The sequence below is a fragment of the Branchiostoma floridae genome, chromosome 3 (genome assembly GCF_000003815.2).
Source record: "Branchiostoma floridae strain S238N-H82 chromosome 3, Bfl_VNyyK, whole genome shotgun sequence".
NCBI lineage: Eukaryota > Metazoa > Chordata > Leptocardii > Amphioxiformes > Branchiostomatidae > Branchiostoma > Branchiostoma floridae.
In genome coordinates this window covers 5,744,152-5,766,439 of record NC_049981.1, presented here as the reverse complement: position 1 = coordinate 5,766,439, position 22,288 = coordinate 5,744,152, and the positions used below count along the sequence as shown (strand labels likewise).

Here is a 22,288-nt window from a genome sequence, read left to right as displayed (position 1 = left end):
GGACTCCCACAATACAGGCTACCGGGAACTGTCTCTATACCTTTGACTGTAGAAACTTGGTACAATTGACTATAAACTCTACTTGACTTCCTCTTCTTGTCTTCTTGGCCCCCCGATAAGACTCCAAATGCCTGACGACATAGTGTGCTCATTTTTTTAATTGGCGAAACATGTTCCTCTGATTTTTCTTTCATATTTTTTTCGGATTAGTCTTAGAAGAAAAAAAAATGTTTTGCACCGTATGACGTACTGGTCGCTACACCTAACTGTTGGTATACCAAACTATGTGTGTTTAGTCCCATGTTCAACCTTCCTGGCCACTTTGATCTCATACTGAAGGCAACTTTTTTTGGGGGCCAAACTTTTTTTTTATTCGCTCGCTTGCATCAGTTTTGTGGTTCCCAGAGGATGTCATCCATATAATCAAATCAACATGGCCTAATGAAAAAAAATTACGACATGGGGAACTCGACCGACACATGTCTGATCACAATTCATCCTTGTTTTTCTCACCTTCTAATTAAAAAAGAAAAAAAAGAGGGCCTGGAAAGTAATGACTGCAATGATTTGAAATTTGGAGAAACATTGATAAAAGACTTGTTTATATGAAGTTGTGCAACGAAATCTTCTTATTTCTGGTGAGGCCGAGCACTTATTGATCACCCCACGTATATCAATATCTACTTGTTTAAGGAGACTGTAAAACATTTGCAGTATTGGCATTGTTACCTGGTGATCCTTGGCCTCTTGACTGCTCTGCATTTGATTCGCTCTGTGGCTGTTGACCATCTGTTGGCCCCCAGGTCTCTTCCTGACCCCCAGCAGCAGTTTGCAGACCGTCGCTCGGTGCGCTGCTGGTTTGTGTGGACACACCATCTGCGTTGTCACACCCCTGTTCGTCCTCCCCTGACGCACAGTTCGGGTACCCGTCACAGACCCAATAAGATGGCACACAGATTGAACCCATGGCGTTACCAGGCGTGTCACAGCTGACGGTATCGCAATCATCATTCTGTCTTTCCTCCACGACTGAACAGCCCTGCTCGTCCTCCTCCCCCAAGCAGTCCGCGTCACCATCACAAACGAACGCGTCAGGAACGCACGACGCGTTGCCGTAGACGGCCGGACAGTTGAATCTACATGAGCCCCACAAGCGTCTCACTGCATCTTCAACTGTAGTCACAGATTTGCATACAATTAAAACTATCTATATGAATCTAGAATTTTTTTAAGTAATTGGTAAACAATCTACGTTTTTAAGGGTAAACACCCATAATTGGGTTGTATTTAAGCATCTAATTAATGTGATCACCTGATCAATTTTATAGTACCCCCGTAAGTATCTAAATACCCGGCAAAATAAACTATGGCTGTATTTTCACAATTTATTGATTTCACAATTGTAGTGGCAGCCTACCATTGCTTGGTATTTCGTCCTCCCCGTACGAACAGTCATGATGCCCGTCCCCCAGCTGACGTGACGGCAGGCAGGTGACGTTGTTACGGCAGGTGAAGAAGCAGTGTTTGGGCACACCTGTGATGAAGAGTACATCTCAAACATAAACGTTATCGGTTTATTGAAAAGCCGCTCGTTAAAGCATCACGTCATGTGTTGCGTAACTTGTAGATGGTTTGGCTAGAAAACTAAAGGTCCCAAGTCCTCGACGTTGTGCCATTGGGAAATGCACTTCACGCGACCTTGTTCACTTCACCCAGGTGTAAAAATGGGCACATGACTTTGGTCGATGAGGACTACATTCACCTTTTGTTTTTACTGTGTGTGTGGAACTGGTAATATAAGTTACTAACGTGAGTTCAGTGCCACACTGTCATCGTCTGTCCAACAGCAAATCAAACAAAAGAAAATGGCAATGCAAAAAAATAATGATCTACGTTGTCTGCCAGTTCCATAAATAATCTTATCTGGTCGTTAAAATCAACATCAATTTTATGTGTGCGTGTGTACGGACCATCCTTTTGTCTCTTTAGAAGTTTCTAGATCATATGTTTTTCATCAGTGCAAAGTAAAGCTCACATCTTTACGTTGATGAAGACAGTAGACATGTTGTCAAAACGTCTTCAGAGAAGAAAAGAAGGTTGCTTACCTTAACCCTCAAACCACCGTACCTTTTTTGTGACGTACATTACCATAACGTTTGGGACAAATACAGTTTTGTTGTGTGATTCATTTGCATTATTAGTGCTATTCAGGGTATTTTTTTTTCTTTTTTATGCCCGCAGTGCCCCGCACTAAATTCAAAGTCTCATAGACACTGAATAGCTTATGCTAGGGCCACCAAACTTGGTCCCTTTTCAGAAAATGTTAATAGCAAGCAATTTAAGTGAATAAAAAAGGTTCATCATTTTTTAAGTTGCCATGGCAACGGAATTGTGACAGGCATATTTATTACGCAATTTTCAAATTTTGGCTTAAACATTCAAGTTTTAAGGTTTTCTTGGCAAACCACATTTGTTCATGACATATAACATGGTAATGACACAAAAGTTGTTACCATAATTTCATTGCACATTTACATCATTTTTTGAAAATTTCGTGATCATACAAAGTTTAGGCATGGGTCTCAAAAGTTTATTTAAAAAATGATGGGGTCAGTTTTGACCCCACTGGACCATACATAAACTTTCTATGATAGCTTAATTAACAATGAGCCAATCTCGGTAAAAACGTATGAGAAGTTATAAGACATACATACAAACAAATTCATAGAAGGAAATTTGTTTTCAACCAGAAATGTCATAATGGCAGATATTGATATATGTCTGGGTCAGTTTAGACCCTATACGGTGGTTTGAGGGTTATTTGAAAAATTTTAAAAAAACTTGTCCTTTTTTTAGCTATCTCAGTCAAACACCTACCTTTTACACACCCTTGTTCGTCCTTCCCATCCACACAATCTTCTATTTCATCACAGATCCAGCTACTTGGCACACAGGAGGAAAATTCCGTCTGACATTCCAACGCACAATCTGCAATATAAAAGCTTCCAAGTTGTAGTAGGAAGGAAGTTGCACATACAAACACATACGAAACACATACACACACACACACAAACACACACAAACCACACACACACACACACACACGCACGCACACACACGCACATTAACGTTACATTTTATGCAATTTAGACCATGATGAATCATAACTAATTTCTGTAGATAAACAGTCCTAAAGTACATTTACATTTAGGTGTGTTTCTACCACTGCAAATAAGATGCAACAAGTGTGCACTCTTACCATCACAATTTTCCTCGTCCCTCCCTGTAGAGCAGTCTTCCACGCCGTCACAGGCCTGGAATGTGTGAAACACCCCAGACCCTCGTCCGGGACTAGTTCCGTCCCAACACGACATGTACTGACTGTCAATTTCTACAGGAAAAAAAATGGATAGTCATTTATGTATGGCAGGTATTTCAACTTGTACTGGCACGCTCAAGTTACCGGTACCGATAAAACCCTCTTAATTTTGACATTATCTATCAACATCTATTCATTAATTGATCCATTCATGCATACAGTTATTTGTTCTTTTATATAATATATCAATTCATCTATTCATTGATTTCTTTGTATCTAATAGTATATGTGACATGAATTAATTATAATCTACTTTTCTATTACTCAATTCTTTCATCCATCTATCTATTATTACATTTTTCTCTCTTACCTTTATATGCACAATAGTAGAGCGTAGTCAATCAAAAGAAAATATCAACGAAACTTGATGCATAACCAGAAGTCTGTTAAGTTTGTTACAGGCAATGTGACCTTAAAACTACGTATATAAACCCATTTTTCTGACCATAGCATCAACAGTGATAGAGAAGGTAAAGAAACGAACCCAAACATCCCAGATCTTCCAACCCGACGGTAGATTCCAGTCGACCGCATTCTATCTGCAGCACGTCTTCGCAAACAGTACTGCAAAACAGTAAGTTTGACTCTTTCTTTGTCACATTATTGATATCTAGTACCTTTTTCATACACTGTTGTTTGCATGTTGTTTGCATAAAATACCCCGTCTAACAGAAAAGAAATGTGAGATTCCCTGTCTGCAAAACAATTCAACCCAAGGATCTTTGGCTAAAATACAGGAATTGACGGCAAAAAAGCCCCATGCAGCATGCAATTGCATTGCTGTAATCTAAACACGTGCAGCAGTGATCTTATTTACAATTGTTAGATTTTAATTTAAGAACATCCATCGTCATCATGGAAGCTCATTTGTGTTGGTGGTATTCATAGTAAAATGCTAAACTTTTTTTCCAACACAAAAGTATACACTGATAAAATGTAAAAAAACTGTCGCCTTATTCAATATCAATATTTTTGACCAATCAGAAATAAATTTCATCGTCATTTTTTATGTGCAGTGATGTCATAAACTACTACTGCTATGATATCTGTTTATCGGATGCAACTTCAATAATATGATATAATGTAGCATAGTTGCTAGTGAGTGTATCCACATCTGTCCATCGTTATAGCGTTGCGGCACACAGCCTTCAAAAGCCCCACAGAAACTGTCCCGTGGTCGACACGCCCCGTTACAGAACGCCTCGTCAGATGCACACCCCGAACCTTTGAAAAATATCGATGACAAACTTTAAAAAAAAAGGTTTGTCCTCATTTAGGTTTCTTCTTACCCTCGCTAAGAATAATGTGTTTTCGTCTGCATCATTGCTTATGTGTTGGTGTGTGCGCCTGTTATTTTTCAACACAATGACACAGGGAATTTTGGATGGGTTGTCTTAACATATACATGTATGTAGAGCCACAGAAATTCTTATATTATCCCACTAGCGTTTTTTTAATCATAATACAGAAGCAGAACACCCAATTTGTAACAATATTGTGCTCTAAACCCTGCCTACAGAACAGCATGCATGAAAAGAAGAAATGGAATCAGCAGTGACGGCTCATTCTGCCCAAACAAAGTTATTGACAGGGGGGGGGGGTATAGCGGCGAAGAACAATAATCCAATTTGAAGCTCTAAGAAAGGTATCTAAAAGAAATTAAAACGTAAGCAAAGAGAACTTATTGGTTATGTAAATTAAATGCCCAATATTCTGTACTACTGTAAATGCATTTAAGTTCCTGGGGATTTAATTTCGCGGTAGCAGGAAAATAGACTTTTCGCGGTGGTTTTAACACCATAGACTGCAATCTAATACCATAATAGAAAAATGTTCGCGGTGGTTTTAAGTTCGCGGTAAAGTGGTCACCGCCAAAACCCGGAAGATTAATCCACCGCGAACATTCCTGCATTTACACTATTTACATGTATTCTTTGTTGATATTGTAAGAAAATAGTACAATGATACTTATAGCCATAAAATAATTCAAGCTAAAACAAATTCGACTTCTTACCATCTTTGACAAGAATTTCAACTCTCAGTGCTGGCATCCTAAAGGGATCAGGTTGTGGATAGAACCGGGTGTAGATGGCAACAACCGGCTTGTCCAACAGGTTGCGAGCATAGCGATAGTTGTCGCTATTTCCGGTGAAAACCTAAAACAAAACATTTACCATGTGTTAAGTAACGACCAAAATGTTATGTTTTTATGTCAAATTTTGTAAAAAAAACACCTAATTTAGAAGAAAAATAATTCAAAAAAGGAATGAAACATATAGGCGAGCAATGCATTTATTGTACATTTATTTTTAGTAAAGAACTTTATAATTATTTCGAAGTATTGTATTTCTATCGTTAGTCTGTTGAATGCCATCTTAAACACTAACATGCCCCATAAATGGTAAGGAGCATTCTTACAGCAACAATACACTGTACAGGATTACTTTCTCAGGGGAGTGAAAGAGGCTAATTTACATCAGAGCCCACCAACCTTCCATCAACCGAGACGGGGGCCGATACCGACTGTCAAGCACCTTTGACCCTTTACTGACGTCACACTTCCGTTCCGGAAGTGCGACTTAGGTTTTGGGTCATTACAACTTGAGAAGGATCAGAGGACTGATCGAAAGCTTGTTGGTAAGCGCTTTATTTTTGTGTACGGATATAAAGTCTTAAAAATCGTATCATTTTAAATACACTGTTTATTATGATTCCAGAGTATACAGTTAAACTAACCTTTACGTCCCAGGTACTCTGTGAGTACGGTGTCCATGTTTCACCATTCACAGAGAACGCCAGCGTGAATGAAGTCACCCAGCGTTCAAGGTTGTAAGCCCCCTGCGTGACGACACCGGCAACTTCGTAGATATTGTCGTGCTTGATCTGTCAGTGAGAGAGAGAGAGAGAGAGAAGACACAATATATAATTATATTTTTGTACATCTATTTGATTTCAGGTCCGTGATAGTTTTTAAAAGGTTGTAACGTCACTGACTAGACTCGTTTGCCACAACCGTAGCTTTGTTTACTTTAAGGTTCCAATGGCTGCTTGTCACTGTCTTCAGGGTATTCTGACTAGCCAACATTGCACTGCAGTACAAGGTGTCAGAAACAGATGCGAGCACAAAAGCAATGTAGTTACTGATGCGGTCGCAGGCGCAAGTTTTAAAAGCGTAGTGACTACGTATGCCACATTTTAAAAATGCGGTATAAAATTGCATCAGGGTGACTGCTGATGCAAATTTTCACCGCATTTTTAAAATGTGGCATACGTAGTCACTGCGCTTTTAAAACTTGCGCATGTTACAGCATCTGTTACTATAAGCCGCGGGCGACACATATTGCTGCGGTACAATGTAAAACAGTCAGAATTGCCCTAAGGGTGGTGACAGACGGTTACCTAAACGTTGGTGGAGATAGAAAGCGAGCGAGCGAGCGAGCGAGCGAGCGAGTGAGTGAGTGAGTGAGTGAGCGAGTGAGTGAGTGAGTGAGTGAGTAAGTGAGTGAGTGAGTGAGAGTGAAAACCATTTACCCTGGATGCCTCTCAGAATAGGCATTAGAGGAGGAGTTAGGTATACCTGGAGCCACGGAACAATGTCCTGTCCGCCGGGAGACCAGCCCGCTCCCCACCCCAGTCTCCCCCCGTTGTTCAGACGTGCCAGCCACGGGAAGAAGTTTCCATCTCGCGATGAAGCGGTGATATGGAGGTCGGGAATCTTCGGAGCGGCCACGGGATTGCCGACATCGATGCCAACCCCCAATGGGACGTAGTCGCCTTGCACCAGCCAAGCGTTTTCGTCTACAAATGGATGAAAATATTGTATCAGCGTGACCGTATAGTTCGAGTTGTTACCAATGCATGTATGTCATCTGCTATACATTGTACCGGATGCGTTTTTGCATAAGCCTTGTCTTGACTTGACATGACTTGCGTCAACGGATTGATGATCCCTCAGAGGTGTTTATCATACTGATGGATTTTCCTTATTTGATACGAGTGACAAGTTTGAAATTACTTTGAATGCATTCATTCTTCATTTAACCTTACCAAAGACATAAATCTTGCAGAAATATCTGTACCTCCTAAGTAAAGTGTTTTAAGTCACGGTGCGATATGTACTGTTTATTGAACTTCAGAAAACTGACCGTTAGTGACGTACACCTCCATCACCATGGCAACCCAGCCCTCGTAGCCTGTCGGGTAAAGCCGGATGTAACGTGACCTCACAGGAATAGGGAGAGGACGACTTACTTTGTTGTACCGGTCTCGATTTCCTTGGAAAACCTGTGCAAGAAGATAAAAAGGCTCGTGTTCGGTCACTAGACTAGACTAAGTCTTTAAGAAATAGATACCATAATTAATAAAGTAACAGATTTTTTTTTCAAATATTTGAGTCTGCACGACTTATGGGACTTTGCCCCAACAGGCATGTAATGCTATAGGATTTTTGACAATAATGAAAAAAAATTACAGTACATTGAAATAAATCTTTAGCTACATTTTAATCTATGTAAATGCATGTATGGATGTATGTATGAATGTATTCAGTTTAACCACATTTGAGGAATAATTGTACCGGGAAAGACCCCTACACATTTAGATAAATATAGAAATGGTTTAAATCGTTTGATATGTGGCTCTCCTAAACATATGACCTCCATTTAACGTCATATGAGAGGTACAGACTGAACCAAAGCTAGATATCCATTTATACCAGGGTTAAGCTAGGAGATTTTTTAAAGAGCATTTACGAAGGAAAACACCGGGATGCATATTAAGCGGTTTTAAAACCGGGGTCTCTCGACAAAACGCCTTATCATATGCTAGGCAACAAAGTCCTTGGACCTGTTCCCAACATGTCCTTTTTATCAACATAATGATCTCTCTATACCTGTGTATCATTGCTGGTGCCTCCATACGGGGACCACTCATTGCCGTCCATGCTAAAGGCCAGACTAAATGACGTCACCCAACTGCCCAGGTCCCAGTTCGAGCCACCTCCACTGATGACCACCCCCGTGACGTTCGTTGTCTTTCCAAAGTAAACCTGAAGCAAAAAAAAAATGAAAAATTCAGTAATTATTTTTAAACGGCCTTACCGTCATCGTATTAACTAGGTCATCATTAGATAATATCCAAGTGCAATACAACTGGGAAGAAATTGATATTTACTTCTGGACGTTTAGAGTGACATCCATCACTCTTCATCAGTGTCACTAGATCTAGAGTAAACTGGCAGGGCCCCATTTTAACCAGTTTTAGAGAATGAATTGCATCTGGATGTTGTCTACCTGGATGTGTAACCTTCTTAAACATAGTGTGGCACAAATTATTTTTTCATGACTACGATCTACTTAACAGAACCTATTAATAAGTAAAAAAAATAAAAATCCGTGTACCTGAATCCATTGGTCCTCCACTGTACTCGGTACCCAGCAGTACCCCGGTGCAGTCGGAGGCGTGTGCCGAGCCTGGGAGGCGGCAAACTCCGGCTTGTACTCGGAACTGGCAGTGATGAAAACATCGGGAATGTACCGACTTGCCAGGCCAAGCGGAAATCCAAGAGGCGGCACATCTGTGAGGAAAATTAGAATTTTTAAAACTTAGATGCTATCCCTCCATTTGGCATGATGTATATGAAACATCCGTACATGTACATGTTGTAATGTACGATGTATTTCATTGTTAAAAAAACACATTTCAATGCCAAAAGCTGATAAAATTTGAGATAATCATCTCACATCAAATATTTAATATTTATAATATTTAATGTTGATTTTTTGATATTTTATGCCTTAAAAGACATTCCAAGATTTGTTTCCTTAATAGAATTTTTCATCGTTATCACTACCAAAACAACAGGACACCATGCAGATGTTAACATAAAGGTTAACAGTATTGTAGAGGCTGTGTTTTTCTACATCACATGAGAATCTACTTCATATGATGTTCTTCAAGTTTACCCTAAAGCTCAAGACACATGACTTTCTTTCAACGACCATCGCACCATTCCCCGTTTTATAACAAGTTTGAAGTAAACTGTTCCCTAACTACCTCCACAATCCTCCTCATCCTCCCCTCCACTACAGTCCGTCTGGTTATATTTATCACACAGCTGAGACTCCAACAGGCAGGTACCGTCCGCACAGGGGAACTGCTTAGCACCGCAACCTGTGTTGGAGTTTTGGTGTTAAACTAAAGTAAATATCATCTTGTCTGATTAAAAAGACTGAAACATCCGTGCTCGTACATCCTGTTCTGAGTTGACTGGAAGGAATACCCCGTTGGTATACGATCTGATGATTAAACAATAGTCGACTGTTGGTGAGATTGTACACGTACATTGGTCTGTTACCCTTAGACTGTATAAATAAGGTCTTGCTCCCAGACACTGTGTTCTGATGGTTCAAGTACGTATAAGATAGGGTGTATAATACTGTGCTGTACTAAATTTAGCTGTTGGGTATAGGGAGCTCTGTGTGGGAAGAAACAGGGAAGAAACAGACATCAAACTAGATGTGGTGTAAGGCGTAAGGGACCTCTGTGCCCATTTCAACCTACAAGATATATTTCGGCACATGCATCCCACACTGAAAAGTTTCACTTGGAGAAGAAAAACAACTGCACGAAGGCTAGATTACTGGTTGGTTGAAAACACCTTGACTGATGTTATGGAAGCTGGCCATTATGCCAGTATTTGCAGTGATCACAATGCTGTGTTTATAGATATGCATGTTAAGGAAACACCAAGAGGAAATGGATTCTGGAAACTAAATGTTAATCTTTTAAATGATCCAAACTATAAACACGAAATAGAAAGGCTTATTGAGGATACCAAAATAGAATTCAAACAGTGTAAACCAGAACTTATATGGGAAATATGCAAAATGAAGATCAAAGAGCTGTCTATAGCATGGTCAAAGTTTAAAACTAAAGAGAGAAACACCTTAGAAAAAGAAACAACAAATAAATTGGAATCTCTACAAGAGAAAATAGATAAGGATTTAAATCCTCAAACTCTTGCTGAATATGAATGTGTTAAGACGCAGCTGGAGAGTATTCTCCTAGAAAAGGCCAAAGGTCAACAAATCAGAGCAAAAGCAAGATATATTGCAGAAGGTGAAAGACCATCCAAGTACTTTTTGAGCTTAGAAAACAAGAAGCAAAGTCAAAATTGTATAACCTCGCTAGTGAGAGACAATGAAAAAATACATGACCAAGCAGAGATATTAAAAGAGTGTAGAAGCTTTTATCAAACTCTATACTCCTCTAAAAAGGTACCCGAAGACAAAATTGAAGACTTCCTGGGATCTATGAATATTCCAAACATACTATCTGAACAAGAAAAGCAGGAGTGTGACAAACCAATCACATTACAAGAATGTGAAGAAGCTGTAACAAGCATGAAACAAGGTAAAACACCTGGCCCTGATGGGCTTCCACCTGAATTTTACAAACTGTTCTGGCCTTCAATTGGATTTTTAGTGTACTCTGTTATTTGCAATGCACTCAGTGAAGGAAAACTACCACCCTCCTTCAGAAAGGCCCTACTAAGATTGATACACAAAAATGGAGACATGGAATCACTTAGCAATTGGAGACCTATAAGCCTCTTAAATACCGATTATAAGATACTTGCTTTTGTCATGGCAAATAGAATTAAACCTCTCCTGAAAGATCTAATAAATAAGGACCAGTGTGCTTACATAAAAGGACGTTTCATAGGACAAAATGTTAGATTAATTCAAGATATAATTGACTTCTGTGATTCCAAAAATAAGACAGGTATTGTACTATTCATAGATTTTGAGAAAGCTTTTGATTGTGTGGAGCACAATTTTATGTTTAAGGTATTAGAGAAATTTAACTTTGGCCCAAATTTTGTAAACTGGGTAAAGATCATGTATTCTGACTGTCTGGCCTCAGTCATCAACAACGGCTGGAAAGCCGCTAGTATACAACTGCAGCGGGGTATAAGACAAGGATGCCCATTAAGTGCTCTACTGTTTCTTCTTGTAGCAGAGATCCTATTTTATAGCATACAAAATAACCAAAATATCAAAGTGTCACAGTAGACGAAGCAGAAATTAAGATGTGCCAGGTGGCAGATGATACCACTGTTTTCTTGTCCACTGAAGACTCACTGTATGAAACACTTGAGTGCCTTAGCTCATTCTCTAATGTGGCTGGACCCAACTTAAACAAAGCTAAAACAAAAGGACTGTGGCTAGGTATATGGAAACACAGAAAAGATGAAATAGCAGGTATCCAATGGCCTTCTGTAATTAAGTCACTTGGTGTAAATTTTGTTCATAGCAAGGAACAATTAATGAAATTAAACTGGGATGACAAGGTAAAACAAGTTAAAACAGTTCTCAATACATGGTGCCAAAGGAATCTTACTTTATTTGGGAAAATAACCATTGTAAAGGCATTGGCAGCTGCAAAGGTAACATATGTAATGAACATTCTTCCAACACCAACAATAGTGTTAAAGGAGCTAAATGCTGCCTTTTTTAACTTTGTGTGGAGTGGAAAAAAGGACAAAATTAAACGGAAAACCCTCATTGGCAACTATGAACAGGGAGGTTTAAAAATGCTAGACATACATAGTGTGAAAGATGCTCTCTTGGCGTCTTGGGTTAAACGTCTGCTTAATGGTAAGGGTTCTTGGAGACATATCCCTCTACACTACTTATCTTCCTTAGATATAGACTTGAATTTTGTGTTTCAAATGAGTTGCATTGAAGACAAATACCTGTGTAATGTACCCCTCTTTTATAAGCAAGTTATTTATGCATGGTACAAAGCTAAAAGCAATTGTGACACAAACCAGATTATCTGGGGAAACAAGCATATTGTATCAGGGGGGAAAACACTCTTGTACCCACATTGGATTAACTCTGGTTTTGTTTATATACAGGATATTTTACAAAATGGTACTTTTATAAGTGACAGAGAGGTGTTCCGAAAACTTACCAAGAAACATAACTGGATGTGTGAATTGCTCATTGTAAAAAGAGCCATACGTAAAAATTGTTGTATCGAAAGAGAAACGTTAGAAACACCAGCCTTAGATTTTCCAAAAACTTCTGTGATATACCGAAACCTTATGTTACAAATATTTATAGTTCCAAACTGCCAACAGAAATGGCAGACACATTTTGATATATACTCACTTAATTGGAAGAAGATTTGGAAAATGCTAGGCACAACTTCATGTAAAGAAACACAAATAGCAGAGCTTAATTACAAACTACTTCATCAAATTTTACCATGTGGTGAGAAATTAAGCAAATGGAGAATACAAGATGAAGATGGTCAAGTAGTTGATCCTGTATGTAAATTATGTGACAGTGGTCATGTTGACAATTATAAACATATGTTCCTGGAATGTAAAAGGCTAACTAACCTGTGGAATTTGGTACATACTTCTGTACCATTTAGCCCCGGTAACCCTTATATTGATTTTGAAGAGATTATACTGGGAAAGGTAAACCAGCCAATAAACGAAAATATCCTGAAGAAAAGAATACGAATAATATCTATAGCAAAGTGGGTTATCTTTAAAACATGGATTTTTTCTAGAAAGTGCCCACGGCCAATTTCAGGCCATAACTTATCTAACATCTTCAATTGTGAACTCAAAAACAGGCTTCATGTTCTGTAATGTTTACTTCTATGTACAATGTACTTAAATAATGATTTTTAAGCTCATAAAAAGCAACAACAACTGTTAAACCCATAGTATGTAAACTATAGTTCTAGTCCAGTCTAGATCTACTGTGTTATAACATACTGTAAACTATACTTTGTTATGAAAGAAAAAGTTCCGAATGTTAAAAGTAACTTGTTGTTTTTGATAACCATCTACATGTATCATAATTATTCCATGACAATTGTGGCAACCATGTGGTGTATATTGGTTATACATAATAGCCTGTATAAGTACATGAGAGAAATGCTTATATAGACAATGATACCTCTTCCATGCGCATTACCTATTGTGTATTTCACTAGTACTTCAAATTACTCCATGTACAATAGTAGCTTAGATACTCTGTTGTTGACAAATGTATTATTTGTTTTTTACTAATAAAGCCTTGAAAAAAAAAAAAAAACTAGATGTGGTGTAGGTATGATGGGTCTTACTCCCTGACACTGATTCGGTGAGATTAAATACAGAAAAGTGGACACTGCGTTGAAATGGTTCATGTCCGGTGCATATAGGTCTTGATACTGGAAGCTGTGTTGAACTTGATACGGTACATGCATCTAGCATTTTGCTCTCTTTTTAGTACAATTACTAGTAAATGAATGTTTGGCAACAGTTTGACGTGTGTGTGTTTTCATGTAGTTGCATCACAGTTGTTGCACTAATTTCATCAACAGTTTCTTAACATTTGAGAATTAAAATGTTCAAAAACATTATTGATTTGAAAATACTTTATACTTCATATGGGTAGTTAATCATAAAAAGACGTAAACTTGTTCCCACCTCCAACAGTGCAGTTTATCTCGTCCTCCCCGTTCGCACAGTCCACCAAGCCGTCACAGGAGCGGTATTTCGGCAGACATTCCCCGTCACACTCTAACTGTAGACCGTTGCAGGGAGCTATGAGAAATAAAGTGTGGACGCATCAATAAGTGTTTAAAAACAAAATCACCAACAAACAACCACAGGATATTTCACACAGCAAAATGCAGATGGTGTGGAACACGCAGCTTTAAAAAAAAAAGTATTGTGTTTGTACAAAAAACAATATTAAACACGGTAATCATATCGTTTAAATTGTTTTCAATTGTTTTAAACCTTTCCATGATGTGCAATCAATTTTCACTGTCAGGCCCTTTTCCCAGCTGTTTCACAAAGGTCAATTATACCTACTCCCTTTTGTCTGTTTAAGGGTAATCTAGACTGAAGGTACCTGCAAGGCAATCTTGGGTAAATATAAGAGAACCTACCGCTGCAGTTCTCTTCGTCTGTCCCAGAAGAGCAGTCTTTGTCTCCGTCACACACCGAGGCGTTGTTGATGCACTCACCGCTGTCACACTGCCACAGTCCCTTCTCTTCACAGGATTCTACAGAAACGGTGATTGGAAAGGCACTAACGCTACGATTTCCATGTAATAAAAAAAATCTATAATACAAATAAAGGTTATCAATGAGAAAGCATTACAATTCCACTGTGGTAATTTATGGGATTTTGTCTTCTTTCAGCATTTACAAAGCTCTGAGAAGCTTCGAAGGTGTGTCAGACCTAGATAATGAAATCATTTATATCATTGATGAGGATACACCAGAAAGCTTTATTTGCTTAGATATTATACTTTCATATTTTAAACCATACATTTTTTGAGTAAAGAAGGTTATTTACTGAGGCAAAATGGGCAGATAAGATACAAACTTGCAAAATCATTGCAACATATTTATAATAACTCACATAAAGTTATACTATTTATTACTAAATAAATTGTATCATCTAGAGAAGTTTGAGGTTGATTAACTCTTCTTTGCTTTATCATCCCTTGTTCAGTTCATATTTATTTTCAAGCTTCTGAAAGTTGACCTAGTACCTCTGTAGGGTTTCCTTACACAAATACACTTGTGCTAAGCTAAATAATGTCCCTAATGCATGCACTGTAGTAATTGTAATTTGTGTCAAACTCACGACACACGTCCGATGAGTCACCACAGTCAGAAACCCCGTCACACACTTCAGATGGTGCCACACAGCTGTTTTCACAGCGGAACTCGACACTGGTACACACTGTACAACAAGATGTAACGTCTAGTTTTTTTGTTTTTTTTTACAAATTGTGGTCATGTTAGTTGTGCATAAGTATCCACACTTATTACACGTATCTACCTTTCGAAATGACCATTCCAATGATCCAGGTTTAAAAATAAACAAAACTGAAGAAAATAAGTCTTTTACTAAACCATGCAAATGGGAATACAGGCAACATCTGCGAGCAATTACAGCATATTTCAACCATCTACCACCTCATGCAGAATGAACTGTTTGAAAAACGAATGCAAAAATAGGAAACTTTTATTGAGGCATATACTGTTTGAAATACTACTACAAAAAGGGACAAAAAATCAATTTCACCACCCCCGTCCAAAACTTGAATTGTAAAAATAAATTCCTGCCTCCCTGCAAGAATTAAATCTTTCAGCAACACCCCTAGGTAAAGTGGGGCAATCCAGAAACTGTTCCTTTTAAAAGGAGTTGAATAATCACCCCACTCTAAAAATGTAATTAAAAAATGAAGTGTCCCTGCAATAACATACGGTTTCAGCGTAAGACGTTTTAAAAAGTAAAATCAAACAGTCTAGAAACACGTCATGTAGAAACATGTCACAAACAGGTGGCTGAGGTATTTACATTTGAATAATTTAACTACATGTCGTGGACACAACTTTTTGTTAAAAACGGCACTCCTGTATATTTATTTATTTGTCAAGATATTGAGTACGTGCGCATCTCTAACTATCGACGTCTCCCCTCTCTCTGCACAGATAGATGGATAGGTAGAGATATGGATAAATTCGTATCAATCTCAATCTATTTACCTTTTATATACCTATCCCGTTATGATTCTAAAACCATTTACCGTTTACTATTTTATTCAATTGTATTAATCTATCTGGTAAATATCTATATCTTGGTGTCGTATATGGCCTCCTTCGCAAATATAACGGTCTTTCATTTCATGGGGGGGGGGGGGGGGGGGCAGTATTAGCCAAAAAGCCTTATTTCATGAACAGCAAAATGTGGTGAAGGATTGTATCGACGTTGAGACTGTATTATTTGGATGAATGAATGAATTTATTGCTCAAAAATCGTACAAGGTACAATGCATGGCAACCAATAACAACTAATAGCTATACAGAGAATAGTACTAAGAGGCTTCATACAAAACAACAACAAAACATTATCCCACAATACCCCACCATGACACAACTCTGAGCCGGCACATATTGCTAGTGTAACTAATAGGTACCTCGTTTCCTGTAGCCTTGAGATGCACAATTCAATGTAATGCCTCTGATTGCAACAAACACAAGGCATAATGGCATCACGCGATATCCTCATTAATTATGCACATACCCAATGTAACTGATATATCCCTTAGCTAAAGTATTGTGTAGGAAGTTAATGAAAAGCACATATCAATGTAACGCCTCAGAGGGTGACCTAACAAATGCATGCTTATTGCAGTCTTATATCCTGACTTTCATGCATGTTTACAATATGCAAATTATTCACAATCTAACACATCAGCAATCATCGTACTTCATCCTAAGCCACTTCACACATCTTTACTTACAACATAAAACACCTGTCTTACCAAATAGTGCATAAAGCCCTTCACGATCACAATATCTAACCACGTTACATCTCAGCGCAAAACTTCCACAGCTTCCTAAGATGTTCGCCGAACACACAAACATTCACAAAACAAGTACTCTTGCTGATCTACAACAAACAGCTACAAGGCTGAAATTCACAGCAAATCAACATCCGCCATAATCCTTCCCATCACATAAAAATCAACACTAATTATTGAAAGCAAATTTGTACAATTTGTGCAAATTACATGGCGTCAGAACCAGCACCCCCCTCCCCAACTATCCCACAGAAGTATCGCGCAATGCATGCCGCAACAAACGCGCCCTCATGTGATCCACAGGCTATCTGCATGCCGCACGAACTGGAAGGCATCCAGGCATGCAGCCCGACATGCGACTGGAATGCTGAGACCAGGCACTAAGCCACGCAAGCTTGCCTGTCAAAAAATGACGAGTCCTGCGGGGCAATACTGCCTTTCAAAACTCCTTTGGCAGCAAAATACCTTTCTGAGCAAATACCTTTCAAGGCAAACACTAGTTACATTAGAGACCTTAAGTCACTTCTAAAAATCGCGAGCAAACCCACCCCCAACCCATTCACAGTTAAGAGGTTTTTTCTTTTCTTTTAGCTGTCCATAGACCAATGAAATAGATAGCAATTTGTGTATTTCTAACCCAAAATTCAGCATGTGGAAAACAAAATTACAAGTATTTCGTGTGCTTTTCGTAGTGCGAAAAGTGTCCGAAGTTTCATCAGGGCCGGTGCGGCAAAGCAATCCAATATTACGAGCATATGTATGTAATACTACTTTTCTTTAAGTCTTGGTCGCCCCAACCCAGCAAAGAAAAACAAAAGCCAGCCTTGTTAGAGTCTACAGAGGGTGCTTAGTGTAGTTATCCCGTTAGCCAACTTCTGTGTCTGACAAGCAAGGATAGTTAAAAGTATTCAGTACCAAAATGGAAACTAGGAATTTTGTCGTCGATATACACATAGAGCTTTTCAAATACCCCTATGTTGTTTACACTATTTCATATCATATTCGGGCCGTATTTACGTTTTATATCGGTGTCCTGACCGTATATACGATTTTACCCTGGACTCCCTAGTTTGATTCGAACAATTCGGACTTCCTTGCTTGCGACACAATGTTTGGTTCATTACTTGGGTGTCTTGTTTGTTTGTTTTTTAGATTTCTTATAGCATCTATTTTAAATACCATTTTTTCTAGGAAAATAAAATCTGTTAACATTATCTCCGTTATACCTCAAAACATTTTTCTCTATGTAGTTTTGTAAGAAATACCATTGCTACTATCAAGTGTGCATATAAAAATCAAATCACACAATAAAATGCCAACTTCGCCAAGTATTTAATAATTCAAATTATTAAACGTCAGCTTACCGCAGCCACTCTCATCGGACTCGTCGTGGACGCCTTCGTGGTGACAGTCGACGACGCCATCGCAGCGATTCGTCGTTTCGTTGACACATTTTCCGCTACTTTTACACTTGAAACTGTCCGACAAAAGGCACTCTTTATCCCAGCATTCACCCTCATCTGAACCGTCTGAACAGTCCTCGTGCCCATCACACTGTTGTTCTCGGTTGACGCAGGCTTCGTAATTTTCACATATGAAATCGTTGATTGGACACTCTGTGACCACGCAATTCTCATCTGAACCGTCTTGACAATCCGTACGGCCGTCACAACGTTTTTGCGGATGGACACAGGTTTTTCCACCGCCTGCACACTTGAAAAAGTCAGCATAGGGACAGTCTTCATTCCAGCAACCCTCATCTGAACCATCGGCGCAGTCATTGACACCATTACACATTTGCAATGGAGTAACACAGGCTCCACTACTTTCACACCTGAATAACTCGTCCGCTGATAACAGTTGAGGACACTCTTTGTTCCAACAATCTTCCTCGTCTGAGCCGTCGGCACAGTCAGCATTGTCGTCACATACGTCAAGTTTACTTACACATATTCCACTTCTACACTGAAATTGATCAGAGAAACACTCTTTGTCCATGCAATCTCTCTCATCTGAAAGGTCAGGACAGTCATCGCTCCCGTCACATGTGAACACTTCTGGGATACAAACTCCACTACTTTCACACCTGAAAATACCGAAATGTGCTGATATTTGACACTCTTTGCTCCAGCAGTCCTGTTCATCTGAACCGTCAGGACATTCAGCATAACCGTTACATATGTGGTATTCAGGGACACATGTTCCGCTACTTTCACACTTCAAATAACTGGGATCGGGGCACCCTTCGCTCATGCAATACCTCTCATCTGAACCGTCTGCGCAATTAGCATTGCCGTCACATATGTTATAGGCATCAACACATCTTCCACTGCTCTCACACTTGAAATCGTCTGGATTGGGACACTCTCCACCCGAGCAAGATTTTTCATCTGAACCATCAGGACAATCATCGATACCGTTACATGTATCCCACTGATTTACACAGGCTCCACTGCTTTCACACCTGAAGGGAACGTCAAAGGGTGACGATTGAAGACACTCTTTGCTCCAGCAATCTTCTTCATCTGAACGGTCTGTGCAGTCTGTTTCGCCGTTACATACCTTCAATTCATGAACACATCCTCCACTACCATTACACCTGAAAAACGTTTGGGGAAAGCCTGGTATTTGAGGACACTCTCTGCTCCAGCAATCTTCTTCATCTGAGCCGTCTGCGCAGTCACTAGCACCATCACATATTTGATCATGACGGACACATTTTCCACTACTTTCACACTTGAAATCATCTGGTTCGGGACACTCTACTCTCAAGCAATCTTCCTCATCTGAGCTGTCGGTACAGTCAGCATCGCCGTCACATACGCCAAGTTTAGCTACACATATTCCATTCGTACACTTGAACAACAAATCGTGGAAACACTCTTTGTCCATGCAATCCCTCTCATCTGAACCGTCAGGACAATCATCGATACCGTTACATGTGTCCCATGCAGAGACACAGGCTCCACTACTTTCACACCTGACTTGGCTGCCAAGTTGAAAGTGACACTCTTTCCTCCAGCAATTTTCTTCATCTGAACCGTCTGTGCAGTCAGCAACGGTATTACATATTTTAAAGCCAGAGACACATATTCCGCTACTTTTACATCTGAAATAGCTTGGATTCGGACACTCTTCGCTTGAGCAATCCCTCTCATCTGAACCGTCAGGACAGTCATCGACACCATTACATGCCTTCCATTCACTGACACAGGCACCGCTACTTGCACACTTGAAATCGTCTGGATTGGGACACTCGCCACCCGAACAATCTTTCTCATCTGAACCGTCAGGACAATCATCGACACCGTTACATGTATCCCACCCACGGACGCAGGCTCCACTACTTTCACACCTAAAATCGCCGGGAATGGGACACTCTTTTCCCGAGCAATCCTTCTCATCTGATCCGTCAGGACAATCATCGTACCCGTTACATGTTTCCCACTCACTAACACAGGCTCCACTACTTTCACACCTGACGGGAACGTCGAAGGGTGACGATTGGGGGCACTCTTTGTTCCAGCAATCTTCTTCATCTGAGCCGTCTGCGCAGTCATTACGGCCGTCACACACTTCCTGTGGTAAGACACAGGTTCCGCTACTTCCACACCTAAACAACTCATACTCAGATTCAAACGCCGTACACTCAATGCCCCCGTCAGTACTCTCAAGAGAGACGTAGTCGACTGACATCAGGCACAGAAACAGGAGCAAGCCGGTAGCCATGATTGACTTTTGGTGGGAAAATTTAGCCGACATGCATTGCTTGTGTTGGATCCACCTCACACGGTGGTGTGCGCCGGCAAGTAAACAACAGCCTGTACTGGTTTGCAAAAGTATTATTTTACAAGGGGGAGGAGCCTAGTCATCCTAGAACAGACTGGTACCTATTTGTGGCAATGCGGGAGAAGGTATGCATGCGCAAGATTACTGAAATTCCCTTGTTGTAGTAATTAACAGCGTTAGGGTATGCGTGTACAGGTTTGGGCATACCTTGATTTACGAGGGACGGAGCCCAGTCTCTCCTGGAACAGATTGGTACCAACTCGTGACGATGCGAAAGAAGGTATGCTTGATTACTGAAATTCTCTTGTAGTAGTAATCAACAGCGTTAGGGTATGCTTGTACAGGTTTGGGCTTACCACGCCCCCTTTATTTGTTGATTATTGGATTTTTTTATAAAGAAATTTGACCGATAGGTCGAAAAATAAGAATAAAACTATTTAAGTATATCGGGCGAGATAAACCTTCAAAAGTCAAAATGAAACTTCTGATTGGCAAAAATGTCATGGTGGACTTAAAATGATCATTATTTTAATGTTATGAAAAGGGCCTTAAAAAGATTAAAAAGAAAAAGAGCACTTGGTTTTATAAGATGGGACAGTTTCTTGTGTTTCCGATGCAATTGCGCTTCATCTACGTTATGTCTTACATCTACTCGTACATCTTATTCACACATCTTATTCACACATTTTATTCACATATCTTCTTCAGATTTTTCTACGGTTTGTAGCGAAGATATTGAGAGTTGGTATAGCAAAATCTGTATCATTTTTTTCTCAGAACTTAATTTTTTTGCAGAATATGAATACGAGAAGCAACAAATACATTTGGCCTTACGTTACAATGTTTCGGGGCTTAGACCTGGTACAGTGGTGTGTAACGCAGTAATAAGCAGTGTTGGGTATACAGGATAGGACGTGCCTTAAGTTAAGACCAGGTGCAAGCAGGCTCAACAGGATGCGTGACAATACAGGAGAAGGCATCTTTCTGTTGTGATAAATAATACATCAAACTATTCAGCTGCTCCAACCTAATACTGAAAGTAAAAAAAAAAAGCAATAACAAATAGAAAGATTGTGCTTTTATTTATTGGTTTGGCTGCACCGAACACACAGCCAGGGCTGCCCAACTAGCCTATGGCTATTACAAAGGGCTAGCCCTGCTGACAAACACATAAACAATACAAATTAAAAAAAAGAACATTTGTATGTACATGGTGTAGGATAACTTACATATCGTCTAAAATGGAGTGTATAACATCATATCATCGACAACAATATTTGCAATGAGAGGTCAGGGTCTGTATATACACGTGTATGACTAATTTACCATGCGTAAGGGTTGCCTAGACATTCCCACAGTTTTCTTTTGAAAGGTGGTCGTGAGAAAGATTGTGCTTGAAATATTATTACCTATTGCTTTAGCACAATAGTCATGCAGATGACACTATTTTTATTAGTAAATAATTTTCAGCTCAGCAACTAATTTATAAAAGCATGGTCATCTTTTTGTGTATTTTTACGTAATTTAGTGGTTGATCTGAACCGGAAGAAAAATATCGGAGACATTGTTTTAGGAAATAAGGTAGTGAATAGAATAACTTTAGATATGCAGGATTGTAAGTTTAAAGATTATTAGAGGCATCTACAGTCAGAACTAAGCTTTTAGCTAAAATGGCTTTAGAAGAAGATTGTCATTCTATTTAAGTTAGGCTGCGGATTTTAG

At 39.4% G+C, this 22,288-nt stretch overlaps 1 protein-coding gene across 1 annotated transcript; it reads right to left on the bottom strand.

Annotated features, from left to right (window-relative positions):
- Positions 1 to 688: 688 nt before the first annotated feature.
- LOC118411159 (low-density lipoprotein receptor-like) lies at positions 689 to 4,150 on the bottom strand. The gene is made up of 5 exons (XM_035813213.1): positions 3,864 to 4,150; positions 3,260 to 3,391; positions 2,878 to 2,988; positions 1,418 to 1,534; positions 689 to 1,173 (listed from the first exon to the last, which is right to left on the bottom strand). The coding sequence occupies exons 1-5, from the start codon at positions 4,030 to 4,032 to the stop codon at positions 689 to 691; spliced, it is 1,014 nt and encodes a 337-aa protein (XP_035669106.1). The 5' UTR covers positions 4,033 to 4,150.
- Positions 4,151 to 22,288: the final 18,138 nt, after the last annotated feature.